The 20538-nt window shown below is 37.6% G+C and overlaps 1 protein-coding gene across 3 annotated transcripts; it reads left to right on the top strand.

The window, feature by feature from the left end:
• Nucleotides 1-223: 223 nt before the first annotated feature.
• On the top strand, nt 224-17548 carry TAB2 (TGF-beta activated kinase 1 (MAP3K7) binding protein 2). 3 transcript variants are annotated; one of them, XM_061378681.1, is made up of 7 exons: nt 227-467; nt 3780-4077; nt 5939-7448; nt 12929-13089; nt 13708-13801; nt 15086-15166; nt 17331-17548. In XM_061378681.1, exons 3-7 carry the CDS (start codon nt 6059-6061, stop codon nt 17474-17476), a joined length of 1872 nt encoding a protein of 623 aa, XP_061234665.1. In that variant the 5' UTR covers nt 227-467; nt 3780-4077; nt 5939-6058; the 3' UTR covers nt 17477-17548. The 3 variants fall into 3 exon arrangements, with proteins under 3 accessions (XP_061234664.1, XP_061234665.1, XP_061234666.1); XM_061378680.1 differs by lacking the exon at nt 3780-4077 and having other exon boundaries at nt 224-467; XM_061378682.1 differs by lacking the exons at nt 227-467; nt 3780-4077 and adding an exon at nt 5383-5768.
• The last annotated feature ends 2990 nt before the right edge of the window (nt 17549-20538 follow it).

Genomic DNA, 20538 nt, shown 5'->3' with positions numbered 1-20538 from the left:
ATCTTCCTTTTTTTTTTATGTGGACTTCTTCATGTTTACTTGTATTTTAAATAAGTAAAAATGCTGTTCTTGAAACTGTGAGTTTTAATACTTTGATACGACAAGTAATATTTTTTTATTATGTATATATTTTATAATGTCAATATAAAAACCAAGATAGAAGGAAACTGATCAGGAGATGTGTCAGTAATTTGGGCAGTTTGGGTTTTGGGATGTTTTTTTTGTTACATCAAAAGTTCCTGCTTTTAGTGTCTTAAGGCTTTCCTTCCTCTTCCAGAAAATGCTGGGACAGAAGAGATGAGTACTCCCTTTACTAAGGCCTAAAACTGCCTGTTGAAAAACAATCCTGACCAGGCAATATACGAATGGCCCAAGGAAGCCAGCAAATTGATATTCAGGTTTTACATGACCTGCGACAGAAGTTTCCTGAGGTACCTGAAGGTGTTGTATCCAGATGCATGTTACAGGTCAGTGTTCTGTTAATGACTCCACAAGTAAGCAGTGTTGCTTATTTTAAGCATTATGTATGGGTGTCTCCTTTGAAAGAAGATATTTTTTTCTTTCTATTTTCCTTTTTTGAGTGAGACAAATCTCACAGCCAGTTTCTTTGTGTTGAATTGGCCTCTCTTTTTCCATGTCTAATCAAGGGTGGCCCAAGGTAAACCATCCTGTAAATCACAGTGAGTATGGAGACTACCTACTCACCAATCAGTATGCTTGTGCCTTTTAGCCATCTCATGAGCCACTAACTGTGGCAAAAGGCAGAATGCAAAGCCAACATGAGTCCAGCAGAGACAATTAAAGGTTGGGGTTTTTTTGTTTGTTTTGTTTTGGGTTTGTTTTTTTGTTGTTGTTGTTGGTTGGTTTAGGTTGTTGGGGTTTTTTTTTATCGCTTTGAGGGTCAAGACAGATCCTGAAGCATCTTTGCTACCTTTGTCCATCAGGCTTCAAGGTAATTAGTGGGCCCTTGCCTTGCATGCAGGTTGCTCCCTCTGCTTTCTACTCGCAGCTCCCTTGGTCTGCAGAGCCAGTGCTGATAGCCTTAAGGTATCTTGTGCAGCATGGAGCCTAGGAGCGAGATACAGACGCTCAAAGTCAGCCTGAATCAGGCAGGGCTAGGTGGTTGTGGCCTAGCATCCACTGTGTTAGACCTGGATGGATGTGATGCACTGGTGTGCTTCTGCCCAGTGCTTCCCATGGCTTTGGCTGCCAGATGGGCTTCATTCATTTTGTTGTAGCTTTGGAATCCATGCTGCTAATCTATGGGTTTCTGTTGAGCTTGAAAGTAACAAAGCATTTTTTACTGGCACTGCAGTTAATGCAATGGCTATGGACTGCCATATCATCAACTTCTACCTCCAGCAATCTATTTTCTGTATTGCCACCATCAGAATGCTTACACCCATATTTTGTATCAGCTTCTGCTCTGTAACATCATGTTAGTTACTTCTGCAGATAAGTTAATACGCCCATCCAAAGTCTGGTACCTTGAATACCTGGGGTTAGCAAATGCGGATAGACTTACTTAACTATGTTGCTTAAACATGTTTGCTTTGCGTTTTCCAGTGATCACAAAGCATCCATACTGATTGGATTTTTTTCATTATCTAAGGTGTTCAATCTTTGAGTACTCTGGATAATGAGAGGGTTGTCTGAATGTTCATATGGATCATCAGTATACACAATTTGATTAGAAAAAAGATGTTCCCAGAAGATGTTCCCTGAGTTCCCAGAAGCTAGCAGTCTCTGGACTATGGCTAGGACATCTGTGGTTATGATGCAACATTCTTTATATCCTAGTTGCTTGTCTTGGGTTTTATATGTACTTTTATTTATAAAATACATATATGTATATACTTACATATGTATATGTAGTCATACATACATGCATCCAAACGCAATTTTAGAAGTGTGACTGCCAATTTAATGTTCATATTTTCAAGACTGTCTCATGACTCTCCATTTGTACTAGAGTAAAAAGCTGTGAAAAGTGCAGTTATTTGAGAGAATTGCTTTAACTTGCAAGAGAGCAAAATTCAAGGCTCATTAGGTTCTAAGCTTTCCCACACCCTTTCTCTCTGTTTAGCTGAAAAGAGAACTAGACTATAAATTGCCAGTATTTGTTTTCAGGATTGTACACTGCCATTTTATTAGTTCTCTGTAGGATTAATGTAATTCTCATGCTACAAGTATAGTTTTGTCCTTCAAACATGAGAACTGCTTATTGAGCAAGGTCAATGGACTTGACAGAGTGAATACATCAGAAATTTAAAACCTCTCAGCTCTTGAGAGATTCAGCAGTCTTCATAACATTGAATACACTGGGCGATTTATATTTTTGTATACATTTTCATATATATATATATATATATAAAAGAGCCTTTATCTGTGAAGAAAAGATACTGTGCAACCCATACTTTGACAGAGAGATTGGAGAAGGGTTTAGAAGTTGGGGAATTGTTTTAGGTCTGCTTTCATAAGAGGATCTTTCAAAAATGCCATAGTGTAATTAATGTTCCATACGTGCAGTATTATTACACTAACTCATTACAGTGGAAAGCTACCCTTTTGTTGTTGTTGTTGACTGAGAGCTTCCAAGACCCACCAGTAAAATCCTGTCATGTTGGTGGTTCTCTGAAATTTCTTGAGCTCTGATTTCTCTGAATCAGTGGCTTCTATGAGCTACCATAGTTTCTAGCTATGCTACTCCTCTGAGATAGGGGGGAGTTTTTTAGGCTTGGGTTTTTTTTGCTTGTTTGGTTGGTTTTGTTAAAAAAGAAGCTTAATGTGATCTCGTTAAAGCATGAAATTTTGTACTTTGACTGGTGGTGAAGATTGGAAAGCAGAATTTGACTACTTTTGCATGTGTTTGCAGTACTGCTGGAACAGTGTCGGAATATTCTAGTTCCTGTAGTTGAGCATAGTGGAAAGAATTTCTGAAAAATGCAGTAACTTGGTTTAGGTCAAAGATAAGTACTTAAGGACAGTATCAGGTATAAGAAATGCTGTGTTTACCTTGATGTGTCAGGTGAAGTATCTTGTCTGGGTGAAATTATTTTTGAACTGGGGATATGTTCCAGGAGAGAACCTGAAAGAGTTTAAGCAGTTACGCAGTTTGGTATTGGATTGGCAAGAGGCTTTTTTAACAAGAAGTTTCTTCAGATCACCATGAACTGTGCAGGAAAGTGACACAGATCCTTAAAACTCCACAGATCCTTCAGTCCTCTTCCTTCTATTTTTGTTTTTGTTGGGGGGGGGTTGTTTGTTTTGGTTTTTGTTCCTTTTTTTTTCTTTGCTAAACACTTTCAGCTTATTTTTAAAGGAAGGCTTGTAGCGTTATATGCTTATAATGAAAATCTTGAGAATAACAGAGTATGCAAATGTCTTAAGGTGATTAGCCCACTGCTGAAATAGCTGAACAGTATCGAGTATACTGAAAACAGAGGACCACCAAAAAATCTAATAGGATGAAAACTGTATTAATCTAGGGAATGAAGTTTTATTGCTTTCTTGGGCTGACAGCACTGAATGTTCTTGAAAAGTTTTGCATCTCTCCATTCTTCCCAGCAAGCCTTCTGCATTCGGCTCTCCCCTTCTCCTCGTTTAAGGGAGTCACTGCAGTGTCCCTAGTCTGTGGACATTGTCCCCTTTTTTTTCTTTTTTTGTGTCTGGAGCATTCTGTAAGTACCTGCTCCTTAAGTCTACATACTCTCCTTGCTTCCTCATTTCTCTCCAACATTCTTATTCATTCTTTTTTTTTTTTTTTCTTTCTCTTTCAGGATGCCAACATTTTAAACTCAATTGGGACATGGGCAGAGCTAACATGAGGGGTATTGTTTTGCTGGAATATGCTCAGTTCTGCCATCAACCGATTCTCTGATCTGTAAAGAGCTAGAAGCGGTTGAAACTCTGCCTCTGCCAGCCAGAAGATGCCAGGGGTTCCATGTGCCCCCGTTTCCCCTTTGTGTGATCCAGTTTGCTCATTGATGTCACTGAAATTTTGGAATTGATTTGATGCAGTCTTAAAAAAAAATAAAAATAGAAAAAGTTGTCCAAAGAAATGCATTCAAGCTGAATGTAAGGGCCTTGCAAGCTTGGCCTCTTCCTTTTTGTTTGGTATTTTTGGCCTTTCTGTTAGTAATTCACTTAAGTTCATCCAAAATCTGCCTTTAAGATGTTTCTAGCTTATTTTTCTGTGACACCCTATCTTTTTGCCTCTTCTGGCTCCCTTTCTCTCTCGCAACAAATAACAGGACTATTTTTTTCTTACCTTTTCTTACCCAGTGTTGTGTCCGTGTGTGATTCCATTCTTCATTACTAATTTCATTTGATTGCTTTGTCCTCTGGTGCTTATTCCAAACTAGAACTGATAGGCATAACCATAATCTTGACCTATTTTCATATCTCTTGAGGTTTTTCTGCAACAATCTTAATATACAACTGGTTAGTGAGATAGCCTCTATGGAATCCTGTTACTTTAAAAGTTTTGTGGCTGGGTTTTGGTTGGTTTGTTTGTTTCTTTCTTTCTTTCTTTCTTTTTTTTTTTTTTTTTTTTTTTTTTTTGTTCTTTCAGGGTTTTTTTTATGAATTCAGAACTGCATCTGGCCTGTGTAAGCACATTTTTCTGGTTTTGTGGGTGGAGTTTAGCCCCATCCCTCTTCCACTTCCGTTATGCCAGTCCTTTTTTTTTCTAATATGCAAGTTAGAGACAGCCTTGCTATATCTGCACAACACACTTATGACTTCTCATTCTGGTTGAAGGATGAGAACTACTGTCCACTACTTTAATAAAAGTAACTTGATCCAAAGCATTTGGCATAGATCAATTCATCTCGTTTGTGTTATTCTTTAACTAACTGATAATGTTGCTACTTGGCATATGCATTCTTGTTTAGTACCTGTTTCTGTACTGGATGAATCTGACATCTATTTAGTTTTAATGTCTGGGCCTCAATAGGTGCTTTTATGGCTAAAAGTATTAACCTTTATTTCTTGGTGGTAGTGGAAAGTTCTGTCAGAAAAGTGATATGGACACAGTATTAAGAAATTATCCCACTGATGCATGTTCACTCTTCTAAAAATCCTTATGTAGGAAACTAAATTGGGAAAAACTGAGTACAGTATTACTAAACCTGGAAAAAGAGCAACGAGCAATTTTCTTCTGAAATGTTTTAAAAAAGCAAATTAGCTGAGTTGGTTTTATTCTAAGTCATCCTATTACAGGTTTTAAGTGGCATTGTACAAATGTAAGTATTTAAGAGCTTTGCAAGCAGTGGTGTCAAATGAAAATACAAATGTCCCCTGGCTTTTCCATTACTCATTACAGCTTGCAAAAGAATAATCCTGCTGCATTTGTATACACTGAGTTTTTACATTTCTTCTGAAGTCATGTACAATGCCTTGGGCTGGCATTTTGCTTCTCTGTGTAAGATTCACTTTCCATTTTCAACAGGCGGTAATGCATAACTGTGATTGAAGTGTTCAGGAAAAGACTTAAACATTTATTTTGGTTTTTGTTTTTAAGTTATTAACCAGTAATACGCAGGTGCTTTGAATCCCATTTTCTGTCAGTTCACCCCTCAAACCCGAGACTTGGTCATTGCTGAAGATTGTTCTGAAACTGAGAAGGAATAGCAAAAGTACTCATCCAAGGTGATGGTACTGTATGGTGTTAGCTTGTCAAGGTCCAAGATCTCCCTGCAGTTGCTTCAGCAGCAGTGCAGACCTCCCCCGTTGGTACCAGTGACTGAGTTGCTGTTCTCAAAATAGTAAGGTTCACATGCAAGCCCTTTGTGCATGTTTAGCAGCTATGCTACCCAGCCACCTAAAACTTTCTGGTTTATGTTAGTTGTTAATTTTTCAATGATGATTGGATGTGTATGTATCCAATTGTGATGGTATTGTATTAGTAATGTCAAACTTCTATCTTCTTTTATAGAATAACAATAATTTGGATGCCTGTTGTGCAGTTCTCTCTCAGGAGAGCACGAAGTATCTCTACGGTGAAGGAGACCTAAGTTTTTCTGATGATTCTGGGATTCCTGGACTACGAAATCACATGACATCTCTTAATTTGGATTTGCAGTCACAGAATGTGTATCACCATGGAAGAGAAGGAAGTAGAATGAATGGAAGTAGGACTCTAGCTCACAGCATTAGTGATGGACACATTCAAACCAACCAGTCCAACAATGAACTGTTTCAGCAGGAGCCACAGACAGCACCTGCGCAGGTTCCACAAGGATTTAATGTCTTTGGGATGGCTAATACAGTTAGTACTTCTAATCCAGGACACCATCTTGGATTTCACCTAGGCAGCAAAGGAGTATCTAACTTGTCTCAACAGACACCCAGATTCAATCCCATTATGGTAACTTTAGCCCCAAATATTCAGCCTGGTCGCAATACCCCTACGTCTTTGCACATACATGGTGTACCTCCTCCTGTACTTAACAGTCCACAGGGAAATTCTATCTATATTAGGCCTTATATCACAGCTCCTAGTACCGCTCGACAGACACAGCAGCAGCCAGGCTGGGCATCTCAGTTTAATCCCGTGCACCCTCAGCAAGTCTACCAGCCTTCACAGCCAAGTCCCTGGACTACTCTTCCTACATCCAGTACTACGCCACATACCTCATCGCAACACTCAACGCAGTCAAATCAGCAAGGCCACCAGACTTCTCATGTCTATATGCCTATCAGTTCTCCTACTACTCCACAAGCACCTATGATTCACTCATCTGGTAGCTCACAATCCTCTGCTCATAGCCAATACAACATTCAGAATATATCCACAGGACCTCGCAAAAACCAAATTGAAATCAAACTTGAACCACCACAAAGAAATAGTTCTTCTAAGTTGCGTTCAACTGGCGCTCGCACCTCCACTACTCCCTCTTCCCTCAACAGCCAGACATTAAGTAGAAGTCAACCCACTGTTTACATATCGGCCAGTCCTCCAAATACTGATGAAGTGATCACACGCAGTCAGCCCAAGGTCTACATTTCAGCAAATGCCACAACAGGAGATGATCAAGTTGTGCGGAACCAGCCCACTCTTTTCATATCAACAAATCCTGGAGTATCTGCTGCTTCTAGGAATATGTCTGGTCAAGTAAGCATGGGTCCTGCATTTATTCATCACCATCCACCCAAGAGTCGAGCAGTGGGCAACAGCACCACTGCAACCTCTCCTCGAGTGGTGGTTACGCAGCCTAACACAAAATATACTTTTAAAATTACAGTTTCTCCAAATAAGCCCCCTGCAGTTTCTCCAGGGGTTGTGTCCCCAACCTTTGAACCTACAAACCTTCTAAACCTTCCTGATCACTATGTTGAACCAGAGGGTATCCAGCATCTTGCTGACCCTGTTTTAGCGCATGTGGATAGGATCAGTGATGCACGGAAATTGAGTATGGGATCTGATGATGCTGCCTACACGCAAGGTAATATTCTTAATATAAATAGTAGAGATTTTCAACAAGGTAGTCAATTCAGTGTGTAGATTACGGAACAGGAAACAGTTGATAACCTTTGTGAGTGTTAATATAGTATCTTCAGCTAGCAAAATAAAAAAACCTTTATAAGCATAGATTTCTTTTTATGGTAAAGGCATGTAACTGAATACTTGGAGATAATTTTTCTGTTTGTCTTAAGTAGGTATGTTACCTGTATAATGAAGTAGAGTCACAGTGTTTTATTCTTTATGTTGTTCTGAAAGAAACATCTAAACTTGTTCAATTTGTCTTGACGATTTAAAGTTATCAGTCTACTGGCAGAGTTTTGAATCTTTTGAGATACTGTTTCCATTGGAAAATGTTCCCGGTTTTTTCCTTTTTCCGAGTGTTACTTAAGAAGCAAGAAAAGCAGACTTCAGAAGAAATTAGTGGGATAAAGTGTTGGCTTCTGTGTTTCCTAATGTGTGCCTGACAAGAAAATGCTTAAAGTCTTGATACTTACTTCTGTTATGTTCTAAAATGTGAGAAGGAACACTACGCCAGAGAAAGCTGTATTTTAAAGAATCAGTGGTGATGGGGAGAGTAAAACTTAGAATACATGATACAGCAGCTCAACCTGTTAATCTTTTTCTTCTGTTTTCATGGGTTTTGCATGCTTTTATTACCAACTTGATGGTTTATTAACCTTCCTGGATAAAGATGTTTTTGTATAAAGATGTTGAATGAGCCTTAGGCTATTTAAGCAGTATTCACGATAGGTTGTCAAAATAATTTCTCTTTGACCTTATTGGTTTTCTTTGGATATGGCAAACAATTCAGCATTAAAAAACTGACTTGTTCCATGACCACTGTAAACATTCTTCAGATTAATTTAGCCATTTTGCGTTGTAGAAGTATAGTGATCAGGACAGTAAAAGCCTGGGGTGCATCTTGAGTGCTATAACAATGAAGTAAATAAAACACCGATTATAGTTTGTGTGCTACTTCTGGATATTATGTTTTACAATCATTGAAGAGTTAACACCAGAAAATGATTCGTCTGTAGAAAAGCAAAATAAACTGCCCTCCAGAAGCTGTATTCCCTTTTCTTACTCAGATGGGAGGCTTGACTGGCTGTTTAGTCCTAGAAGACTTCTAGGGCCCCAAAAATTAAGCAACTGAAATGTTTTCCTTAGGCTCTATCTAAACACTCTTCTAGATCATGAATTTGCTTCATGCATTCTGCATTTTAGATATTTGTTGGGGAAGGGTGTCCCTTTCTCTTGTTCTGTCGTTCTGATGGGACTGACTTCTACCAGATCTATTTCATCTCTTGTACACTCACTATGCATGCAGTCATATGTTGAATAGTGAAGCTGAACAATTATTTTCATGGTGCTCATTCTGTGTATAGCTTTCCATCTCTGTAATGGGCAGGCATCCTATTAAGAAAATACATAACTGTAACAAAATCCTTAGGTTGATGTTTTCATACTAGGGAGTTTCAGTCCCTCAGTTCAATCCTACTTGGCTTTTGACTGTCTTTTTTGTATTTTCTTTGTCTTGGGGAGGGGATGGCATGCATAGTTCATCATTGGTACCACCTATATGTATGTATGTGGATGTACATGTACTCAACACTTCTTGCCACTGTTTTTAATGTAAAAATGTTAATTGGTAAGCTAGTTCAGTAACTACATGTTTTGCACAGTTCTTGCTTTGGTTTCTTAGAGCTTTTTAAAATTTTCAGAAAGAAAAAAAGCCAAGGAAACAAATTTCTTAAAATCCTAACCACTCCTTTAGATGTCTTAAAAAAATAAATAACCTGAATGAGGTACAGCTGTGCCCCATCCTCCAATTACTTATGTGATCTAAGAATAAAATAGAGAATTATATTTGTCTCTGTATCAGGCCCCACTCTTAAGTAATGTTCTCTTTAAAAAATTAAATTTAAAGAGTATTGGAAAGGGAGAACAAAACCAAAATCATTTTGAACTTCTGAAATCGCATATTAAATGGCTGAGTTTGTGTAGCTTTGAATACAGGTTTTGAAAATGCACACCAACTTAAGTGTGTCCTGAATCTACTGCCACAGAACAAATTGCAATGCCAGGATTGCCCTTTCCTCCAGATTGAGCAAACTAAGAAATTTCAAGCATTGATAGGCCTATAGAATAGGGTGAAATCATTGTGTTCCTAGATTAGATTTCTTTTTTCCCTTAGAAACGCAATAACAAAAGATATGCTTAAGTAGTAATTGTTTAAAATTCAGATTCACAGAGGCTTCAAGAAAACAATTATGCATACATTTTCAAACTTGCAAGTATATTTAGTACCTAATTGAGTAGGTATCTAGGAAGAAGTGAACTTTTGTCCTCCAGACTTTCATGCTCCCTGTAATTACAATGATTTACAGCCTTTTTGTGGAAAATGTGCGCTTTGAACCTCGAAGGAACCAGTGGCATCTGCCAGAGCACTGAATCGTGCAGTTCCTGCCAAGCTGCTGAATGTGAACAGACAGAAGCTGAAAAAATTGAGTGTGCATAATACCATGTTTGCACATAATTAAAAAGCTGAACATAAAATATGTTCTGGTTGCAATACAATAATGACAAGTTGAGAAGGCAATTTTGTACTTCTTTTCTAGGGTGATTCCAGGAAATACCTTCTTTTTAAAGATGTCCAAATAAACAGGTGCAAGCCTGAAACTTTCTGGCTCGTATTCCCGGTTAGCCTGTGTAGAGTAACCTTGGTGCCTATGCTGCCTACATAGGTCGAATCCCCTTCCTGCAAGAAGCACAGGATTATCAAAAAGACCATCAAATATGTCCTCATGGTCAGTCTAAACTAAATTTAGTAGCTGAATTATATTAGATTTACAGATCAATGCGGTTTTCTTCTTAATGTTTTTGGCTGCTCTGATCAACACTAGAGGGAGCTGAATACTTAAATTGCTGGTTTCCATTAATACCACAGTGGGATATGGGGAGATTTTGTCTCCCACACCCTATTTTTTCCTACAGCTGTCAAAATGGTATTTAGGCAAAATTACTAAATTGTATGTGAAAGCCACCACTTAAACCAATGTCTTGCCAGTCCCTTATCCAAGTTATTTTTAACAGAAGTGTTACGTAGCAATATCGAGGGATTCTTCTTTAATCATAATAGTAATTTTGTAATTAGTGTGTTTAAAATCTTTTGGGATTTAAAATTAGAAAATGGTAGTAACATGGCTACTAGGAGAATAAATTGGATTGTGCCTGGAAAGTGATGTGAAAATGGAGAGCATGTAGTAGTGCTGTTGGGCATCCATTAGTGCCTTCCGCTCCCTACACAGTTCCATAATGACAGCTTAATTAATAAATCACAGAAATGGGGAGCTGTGGAGTTTTTCCCATTTACAAGAATAGGTTTAAAAAAAACATGGGGAGTGGGGAGTGTCTTGCTCATTAGTCTACTCTTGAGTCCATGCCATATGTCCTAGAGATACTCTGGTATCAGCCTTCCTCGCTTACAACTTCTAGCGGACTCGTTGCTCACCAGCATCCGTAGTTGGATGGGTCTGAAGAGCTATTGAGTCTGACCAGTAGAGCACAGCTGTGCTGCTGCAGGTCAGATACCAGTGACCTAGCCTTTGAACAGTTGCCTCAGCAGTAATACCAAGGCAGTGGAAATAGAAGAGACTATCTAAAAGTAGAAATGAAGTGTAGAAAAAAAAGAGCTTGTACTCTCCTTACAAGACTAAAGTAGTCTTTGATTTCCTTTCCTTATAGTTGCAGCTACATTTGTAACTTCTGGAGTTCATAAATGGGAACAAGTTCCTCCAGTTGTTTGAATTCCTAGAAAGCTTTTCAAGAGGAGAGGTTGTCTTCTTAGACTCCTGACCTGATGATTCCAAGTCTTCAACAAAAATCTTTGTCTTGGGATTTCAGTTCCTAAATTTTTATATCACATATGAGCACAGCTGCAGCTTTAACTGTAGTGTGACTGTGTGGCTACCACAAAAGTTTATGCAGATAAAATTGAACAAAACTAAGCAGAAGATTAAGCAGCTTTGTTGTTTGTCAAAAGTATCTTTTGAACACGTGACTCAAAAGCCTGGGCTGAATCTCTGTAAGGCCTTGCAGTTATGTAAAGCTGTACAAAAATAGTTTGGCATGGTTCCTCCTCTTGAAGAACCTCTGGAAGACTAAAATATGATGTGTGAATGAATGAACAGGCAGGAAATGCAACAGAGGGCAGGCAGTTCTGCTTGCCAAAGATGTGGAAAGTTGCATCTTTTTGATGTGCCTTTTTTTTCTGCCTTCCTCCCCCCTCTCCCCACTACTGAGGAAACTTAACCAAACAAACTGTAGTGCTTCTCATATTTTGGTACCTGAAAGAAATCATGATGAACATTACATTCCAGCCAGAGTCTGCTTAAATATTTCATGAAGCAAATTCAGTCCCTTTAAAATACCTTGTTACTGCTACTACATTATAATTTCCACAGTGCTATAAAAGTATCCATGATCTATGAAGCTGATCCCAGTTTATATGAATTAATAATTTAATGGATGAATTAATAGCTGTGCAGAAGTTGAAATGATTGTTGCATTTATTTAATGAAATACTTTTTCATTTTTATAGGTGATTATTGCTTTGAGTGGTGTTATCTACTCACTTGATATTTAATAGCATACCTACCTTTAATGATATGAGCGCCTTAGTTTGTATAAAATCAATTTCATCTCCTGATACTTACATTCTTTATATCTTTAAAAAAACTGTGGTTTAAATGATAACTTCACCATTTCTAAATTAGGTCTCCTCATGCCATTTTCTTTATAAATAGTAGGCAGTGTTAGAAATTAGAAGCTGAACTAATGATTCTGCGCCATAGTTCAGGGATAAAATGGCATACAGTCTGGCCTCTGTGATGACTATAACTGATGTTTGCCAGTGGTATTGCCTGTAGTACTTTCTGGTTTAGTTTCATATAGTGTCTTCTGCTATGAGAAGGACAATTTGTTATATTCAAATCCAAGTGGCAATAAAAATCAAAACCTTAGATGTGTATCTAGTATATGTAGTGTTCTTTGTATTGTGGCCATCCCTCTGAAATCCTCTTCATGCTACCTGTTTTACAGTGTTTGGGTGAATATAATGCAGGGAAACATTTGTTGCTGTTTTCTGGTAGTCGTTCTTGTAGATTGCTTTGGTTCTTGGAAGAGACTTCTACAGATTACAGCTAAATTTTGCATGGTCATCTGTTACGTTGTATGACTTTCTCATCGTATTTGCTTGTTGTCTGTAACTGATTTGTGCTGTTTTCAGAAATATAACACTTAGTGTCTTATGGCAGAAATTTTCTTGTGAGGAGAATGGAAAAGCAATCTCTAACAATTTTTTGTCTGTATTTTCCCAAAAGAATACTAACTTTCATCTTTAGCTTATGTTGCCATGTGAAGAATAATAAGGTAGATAAAGTGGGACTTTATGTATTACAGCTTTACTGGTACACCAGAAGGCCAGGATGGAGCGACTTCAGCGAGAACTTGAGATTCAAAAGAAAAAGTTGGATAAACTAAAATCAGAGGTCAATGAAATGGAGAATAATCTAACACGAAGGCGCCTGAAAAGATCGAATTCTGTATCGCAGATTCCATCAGTAAGTTGAAATGCCTGTAGGCTATAAACCTAAACCACAAGTGTGGTCTGTCACGTTAAATTAAAGGAACAGTTGCTCATATATTGGCAATATACTAGTGACAAGTAATACAGCTAGAATTAAACCAATAAACACTGTAAACACTAAATATGCATTATTGAACCGTAGCCTTTCAGTTCACTAGTTGCTTTTTGAAGTGTTGCTTTTAAAGACAGTCACAAAAGGTTTGACCTGCTAGTCCTCCCTAATGTTTAAGACTACAAATTAATACTTATACTGCTTTCTACGCAAAGTACTTTTTGGTGTTCATGCGTATACCAATCTCAAGAAAACTGATTAATACACCAGTTTTCAGTGTCAGATGAGCCATTGACCTGGTGGACCATTGGCACCTAGCCACAATCTGGAGTCATTCAGTAAGCTCTGAAACCTGATGAGAGAAGAATTCAGTGGGTCTGAAAGCTTCGTTTAAGATTATGCTTGGATTAAAAGAAAGGTCATTATAAAGGAAGATTCCTTTATCTTCGCTTCTGAAATAACTGGATGCTGTCTGCTTATGTGTGACTGGTGACTGATAATGAAATGGAAAAATTTAACAGGCAGATTTATTTTTTTCAGCTGGAAGAAATGCAACAGTTACGAAGTTGTAACAGACAGCTGCAGATAGACATAGATTGCCTAACCAAAGAGATTGATCTTTTTCAAGCAAGAGGTACAGTATGTCTTAGTACATCAACAACTGTAAATACTGATTTATTTATTTTTTCCCTTCATTCACTGCATATAGAAAAGTCTCTGTTACAAATGCACACTATGTATATACACACTATTTGCAAAATCATCACATTAGTTTGAGTGGAACCATGGAAGTAATTGTCTAAGCCTGGGTTTGTTTGGCTTTGTGTTATTTTGTTGCTGGCTTTATGATTTTCCTAATTCCACAGTCATTCCTATCTCCTACTTAGCTCAGAAGAAACTTGTGATGCTGTTTATTTCATAAACCCTGGGGTGGGAAATCTGGTTATTTGAGTATCAAAGAAGGAGGAGAAGCTGTTTTCTGAATGATACAGCTATACCTATGTGTCCATCTCTCTCTCTTCTTTCACTTTTTCTGTATTGTATTCAGCCTCTCAAGTTAGCAAATATAAAGTACAGTTGTAACTTCCAGTGTACTCTGCTCCTATTCTTGTCTGCAGGGACACAGTCTATTGGTCATGTGAGTGAAACTATGAGAGAGCTGAGCCAATTCAAGAGCTGCCAGCAAGAGGTCCCCTTCTCTGCCTGTTTCCCTCTCTTGCTACTTACTGTGACTCTGGCTCTGTGTTACCTTTCTATACCTACTGCAGAGCTGATTCTGCTCCCTAGCCAAGCAAAAAATAAGACCTTGCTACAGCTGATGTGAGGGAGAGGCAAGGGAAGGGAGAACTGAGAAGGGGAAGGGACTAATGATTTCATCAGAGCAAGCTGTTAGATTGCTGTGAAGTTCTCCTTCAGACAGTGTACCTGCAGATAAGGAGAAAGTAGACAGGTGTACTGAATGTAAAAACTTGACCTTAAATAAAATATTCAAATTACATGTGATTTTTGTCTGTCCCTTACAGTAAATTTGAGTTAGGAGCTCCTCTAGGTATTAGATCTAAGCATATATAATGTGCTGTGTAGTAGATAGCACATCTCTTTCAGTAAGTTACAATTTAGAAAGTGTCTCAGGTAAAATTACTAATAAAATGCTGTTAAATATTTGAATGGCAGAAAAATATATTTAAGGAGTTTGTGCTACTGGATTCTATTTCTGACTTCTCTATTGAATATCTTGCACAGTAAGTTTCTTCAAGTGTATTTTTGACACTGGTAATATCTTAGGTCTGTATTGACACCCTGATTTAAAAGGTAATAAGTGAGTAATAGTACTATTTCAGAATTGGTGCCAAAAAAAACCTGATATGCTTTCCTACCCAAGCTTATTTTTAAGACTGCTGTACTTTTTTATTTTTAGGACCACATTTTAATCCCAGTGCTATTCATAATTTTTACGATAATATTGGATTTCTTGGTCCGGTTCCACCAAAACCCAAAGGTACTGTACTGGTAAAATTTGGATTTAATACTAATATCCGGTTTGCATCTAATACCAAGTTGCAGTTTATGAATCTAGTTTAAATGTTGATTATGAAATAGATTACTTTAAAAGTATATGAACCTTACATTTTACCTGTATTGGCAGTAAATATGCTTCTGTTTGCTGGTTTCCTCTCTATTTATGTATTCAGGAAAGAAATGTATTAAATGGGGTATGTTTAAAGATGGGTAATATGTTGGGGGGTATTTTAGGTCAATGGAAGCATAAATTTTATTTTTTCTTTTAAATGAGAGCATGGGAGATACATAGCTTAGGGATGAGTGAAACTCATTTAGATAACTTCAAAATTTTCTTTGGGGAAAAGTAGATTTATTTATACGTTCCAATAACCCAGTTTGGTTACCCTGACTTCCTGGGTACTGTACAATTTTTACTAGCAATTTACATTAAAGCCGTATCTGAGTCTTGTTAAATACAGTTTTACATAAGCTGATGATGAAAGGAATGCTGCCCAATAGAGCAGTCAGTATTGTTGAAATTCTCAGTCTGTCTTGAACACTGTTTTGCACTTTTTCTTGCCCTAATGGGATGTCAGATAAAATACAGTAATTACCTCATGTGTTACCTAAAGCAGAGAATGAAATTAACTGGTTTGCAGCAGCATCATACCATGACCTATAAACAGACCACCAAATGAAATAGATAATCCACTCGTTTCTGTCTAGTCTTTCTGTCCAGGAAGTTCTCCACATAATATATATGTGTGATTGGTCCCTGTAGTGTGCAGGTAATCATTGTTATAGAATCGCATTTTATGTATTTCTAGCCATTCTGTATTTCAGTAGGGTCTGGATAAATTGTACTTTTTTTGTCCTCCAGACTGTTTACAGCTCTTCCAAACTGGTGCTCTTCTTCATGCTTTATGAGGGTGCTTTTGCCTTCCATTATCTAAGCTGTTAATGAAAGTACTGAGTAAAGTTACATTCACACGTAGTAATTTCAGACAAACTTTACAGCTGAACCATGAAGAATTTATCATAAGTTTTGTCAATTAAAAAGTTCCCTTTGCATTAAATAAAACCTATCAAAGAAGAAAATTAAAATTAATTTTCTGTGGCTAGCTAATATTTGCATTGACTAATCTTCTGAGAACTCACAAGTTTAGGTGTTTAACTATATGGTACAACCTACCTTGAACATGCAAAGTTAACCCAGACTGGTTTATTAACTTCTGAAGTAACTCTCATTCTTTCTTTCTTAAAAAACATTGATATTGTATCTTAGTCTTTTGTTAATTTTAACTGAATTTTCAGTTCATTTTAAGTTTCAGTTTAGCTACGATATAAGCTGCAACTTCAACCAGACTTAACCACTGTTGACAAAAGAATGAAAAATAATTCTTTTTGCAGTTGTGATCAATTCCTTTGTACTTCCTGAAACTGTTGCCGTCGTTCTGCAAGTTGGCTACTTGCTAATGAGGTGTTCTCCAATTGACATAATTGGCTAAAAGACTTTGTTGCAGTTACCTAAACTGAGAACCCTTAACTTGAGAAGTTGATCTTCTTTATTTTCATCTTCTATATTTTCTCTTTTCACCTTCTGTCTTTTCAGATCATGCAAAAAGATGCACTTGTATGCTTGGGGGGGATTACTCTGTAGTGTAACAGACCTAGGCACTGATTTTCACTTTTGTGTATCTGCCTGCCTATTTGTTTTGGGGTAGAGCTGCATACATTCATTCTAGGTTCTAAATGTTAAATGTATCAAAAGGTTACAGACCAGTTCTTGATTTAATGAATTTTAGACTGCCTCGTAGGCCTCAGACTACTAAATCTTGTGCATGTTTCCTGTGCTGATTAATTTCTACATTTTATCTCCTTTACACGCAACAGCTTTGAACTGAGACCAAAAGGGAAGAAGAAAGCAGAGGGAAGGGATGTGAAACTTGCTTTTTATAGTTTCACCTTGTGCCTTTTGGCTGACTTACAATCAAGCTGTAGTCAAGGGGGTGGTAAAATGCTGCCTCTGTCACTTGCAATAACTGTGCTGTTCTCAGAGGAAAAAGATAGTTCTCAGTTACTGAAAAAAAAAAATCATCGCAAAATTCTTTCCATGCTGTTCTTCGTTAGTAACTACTTATCTTATCTCTTTCATGTCACAGATCAGAGGTCCATTGTGAAAACACCAAAGACTGTTCCAGACACAGATGAAGATGAGGGAGCTCAGTGGAGTTGTACTGCCTGTACTTTTTTAAATCATCCAGCCTTAAATCGCTGTGAACAGTGTGAAATGCCCAGGCATTTCTGAGCCAACAGGCTCATTACTTTCTGTAAAACCATAGCAAATGTTACAAGGATCTATCCAGTCATTGGGGGGAGGGGGGGTGAGAGGGGGGGGCAAAAAAAAGCATTTATGCGTAGGATTTTGTAAAATTGAAGGTGTGACAAGATGGTATTTTGCTAATGTTAAATGTCAGCCCACAGAGCTAGTAATACCTCAGTGTTGTGTCACAGGCAGTTGAAATCGATCGGCTGAAAGGTAATCTGCTGGAAGACTCAGTTGCCAGCTGCCTAAACCGTGTACAGTATTACCAGTATCCCAGTAACACACTCCATGTCCAGTGCTTGGGTGTTGCCCATTCTGTTCTCTGCCCAGATGTCACTACTGAATTTTGACAGGGGCAAAGGAATAGAGTGCTAGTGTTTTTGTTTTCAGAGCATTCAGTGGAGCACTACATGCACAGAGGAGATCTAAAAAGAACAAGGTTTAACTGTGTAAACTGTTTGCTGCCATAATAGTGCCTTCGATAAAGGGAAGAACTTCACAAATCAGTGGTACTTTCTCCCTTCCCTGAAAACATCTCTGTGAAGCCAAGTACAATCACGTCTAAAGATGAAAAGGAAAAACTGCATGCGTTGTCTGTACAATACACACAGTGAAATACCCCAAAGCTTTTTCCTACTGTACATAGCTCTAGAGCCTGCTTTAAGTGATTTCTTTTCTTCACCTTTATTATTTTCTTGTACTTCTGTATGTATAGTGTAATAGTCTTTTTGTTAACTTTCTTTTTTTTTTTCCTTTAAGTGATTAAGCACGATCATGTCCCCTTTTTTTAAGCTTTTATCTGAGAGAAGCAATGCCTTAAAATAAGAGCATTAATAAGAAACTATGCACAAAATAGCTTTCCTCTGCTCATTCTGTACATTGCTCTTGTAAATGCTGATGATCTGTGAAGACCTGCAGATGCAGCGTGGTAAAAATGCAGGAAAAGTTGGAAGAGTTATGCATATAGTTCACTCTGTACACTGAGTTTTACGGTGGGTGACACAAGGTAGCGTTTTGTCTGGTGTGAGGAAACTTTGTACTAAGCAACTTTCAACCCACCAACAGATCGGCATCCGATTTAAGCTTGCTTCATCTGCTGGGTATCTTGCAGACTCTTGAAGAGGAATTCGTTGGGGAAGTACATACAGTGCCAAAATCAACAGCAGCAGCATCGTACAGCTTTGTTCAAGGACTTTAAATGCTTTCCTGTTTCTGCAGCCGGTTTCTAAACCTGACTTTGTGGTGAAGTCTCATATTTATAGAAAACAAGGATAGCAATACTTAGGACAACTGAAATAAAGGCTGGAAAAGAGAAATCAAACAGACTTGAACACTGAAGCAACCTCAAGCATCTCTTTATTTTGATGATCTATTTTTTTAAAGAAAATATTCACATGATCGGGGATGTATGTAACTGAAATCAAGAAAATGGAATTCCAGTTCAGTATGCATGAAAGATGGCACGCAAAGAATGATGTAGCAGCACTTAGCGTGAGGCTGGAGGAAGTGCTAATAATGTAGCAAGAGACAAAGTAGACTGTCACCCACTGTAAACATTTGCCAGTGGACACTTTTGTTAGGAGTTTTACAAGTGATCTATGTGAATGCACAGAGGCCTTTGTTTTGAAGGCTTTGCTTTTTTTTTTATGTGGGAAGAAAATGCCAATCCCAGGTAATTAGGCAGTAGACCCAAAGCACTTGCATTCAATGCATTTTGTTTATAAAATGAGGCCTTGTTTTTCAGCTTCATCTGCAGTTCTATGTGAAGATTGACAAATCAGTTTTTACCTGTTTATTAATAAAACCTAATTTGGATATCTTGAGTTGATGGTTTTGTGATTTAGCTGGGTAAACTGCCTTTGTAACAGATAAGTTATTTATAAAAATTAAAAAAAAAAAAGAATTATATTCTAATGTTTGGGTTTGTGATTTGTTTGCTTTTCCCATGCTGTGGAGCAACACAATACTCAATGAAACAATAAGATTAGCAGTCTTGAAAGTAGATTTTTCTTATGACCAGAGATTTTATTTAAGGCTTTGTTTTGTTCAGTCTTGTCTTTCCTCCCATGCATTATTCTGTTTGATTCTAATTCAGTGACTGCTGTAAGGAATGTGTTCCAAAAAGCTGTACTGATAAAAACCATTCACTTATTTATGAAGTAGTAAGCTAGAGGTGGGCCTTTTTACCTCATGCTTTAAGGGTTTATGGCTTTTAAAATATTTTTCAAATACAAAATGAGCAACCATTTTGTCTGAGGTATTAGGTGATACAGAATATACTTTGTATACTGTTAATGTACTTACAGTTTAAGGATTCATATGGTTAAACTGTGTTTTGGTGCTATGTATATTACACTGTTGTAAGATGTGCAGTGTTCCTGGACTTGTCCTTCCCACTTGGTCCTGGTGTAGACAGACATCTGGTATGTGGAGTTGGGCTTTCCTGAGACACGGTCATTCTATGTAAAAGCCCTTCAGGAGACATCTATAAACAGATTAACTACATATCCAGCAAGAAACGTAGTGAATCAACTGGAGTGCCTTAATCTGCTGTGTGAAGAATATCGTTCGGAGCATGGAGGGCAGCTGTATTTAAAAAGCAAACCAAAAACTGCAGTCAGCTGTTGGGTGGAAAAAACATGTTTGGGGAAATAGGTAAAATGGAATTCTGTTCATCCTATCGAATATGTAATTGATCTTTTCCTTGCATTTATTTGAGTGTTTATTTTCTGAAAGAGGGGAAAAAAAAAAAAAACTTGCATCCTAGCTTCAGCTGCTTATGCAGAGCCCTTGACACAGCACTCAAATAAGCAATACATTTTTGTAAACTAGGTGTATTTTAAAGTAGTTATCAGCATACAGTCACTTGGTGATAAAATGCAGAATCCAATTTTGATACTTGATGAAATAGAAGAAATAGTTTTCACTGGAAGTATGACTAAAGAATTACCTGCTTCACACTTACATAAAATACTTTTATTGTCAAACAGCAAAATAACACACTTAGAAAGCATTCTTATGTCTGAGATGTCTGTTTATATCCA

Source organism: Neopsephotus bourkii, unplaced genomic scaffold (assembly GCF_033783945.1).
Source record: "Neopsephotus bourkii isolate Nb327-2 ecotype Australia unplaced genomic scaffold, CSIRO-AGI_Nbou_v1 NB_1767, whole genome shotgun sequence".
Classification (NCBI taxonomy): domain Eukaryota; kingdom Metazoa; phylum Chordata; class Aves; order Psittaciformes; family Psittacidae; genus Neopsephotus; species Neopsephotus bourkii.
Note: the sequence above shows the minus strand (reverse complement) of the source record. Positions and strands in the feature narration are given on the sequence as shown.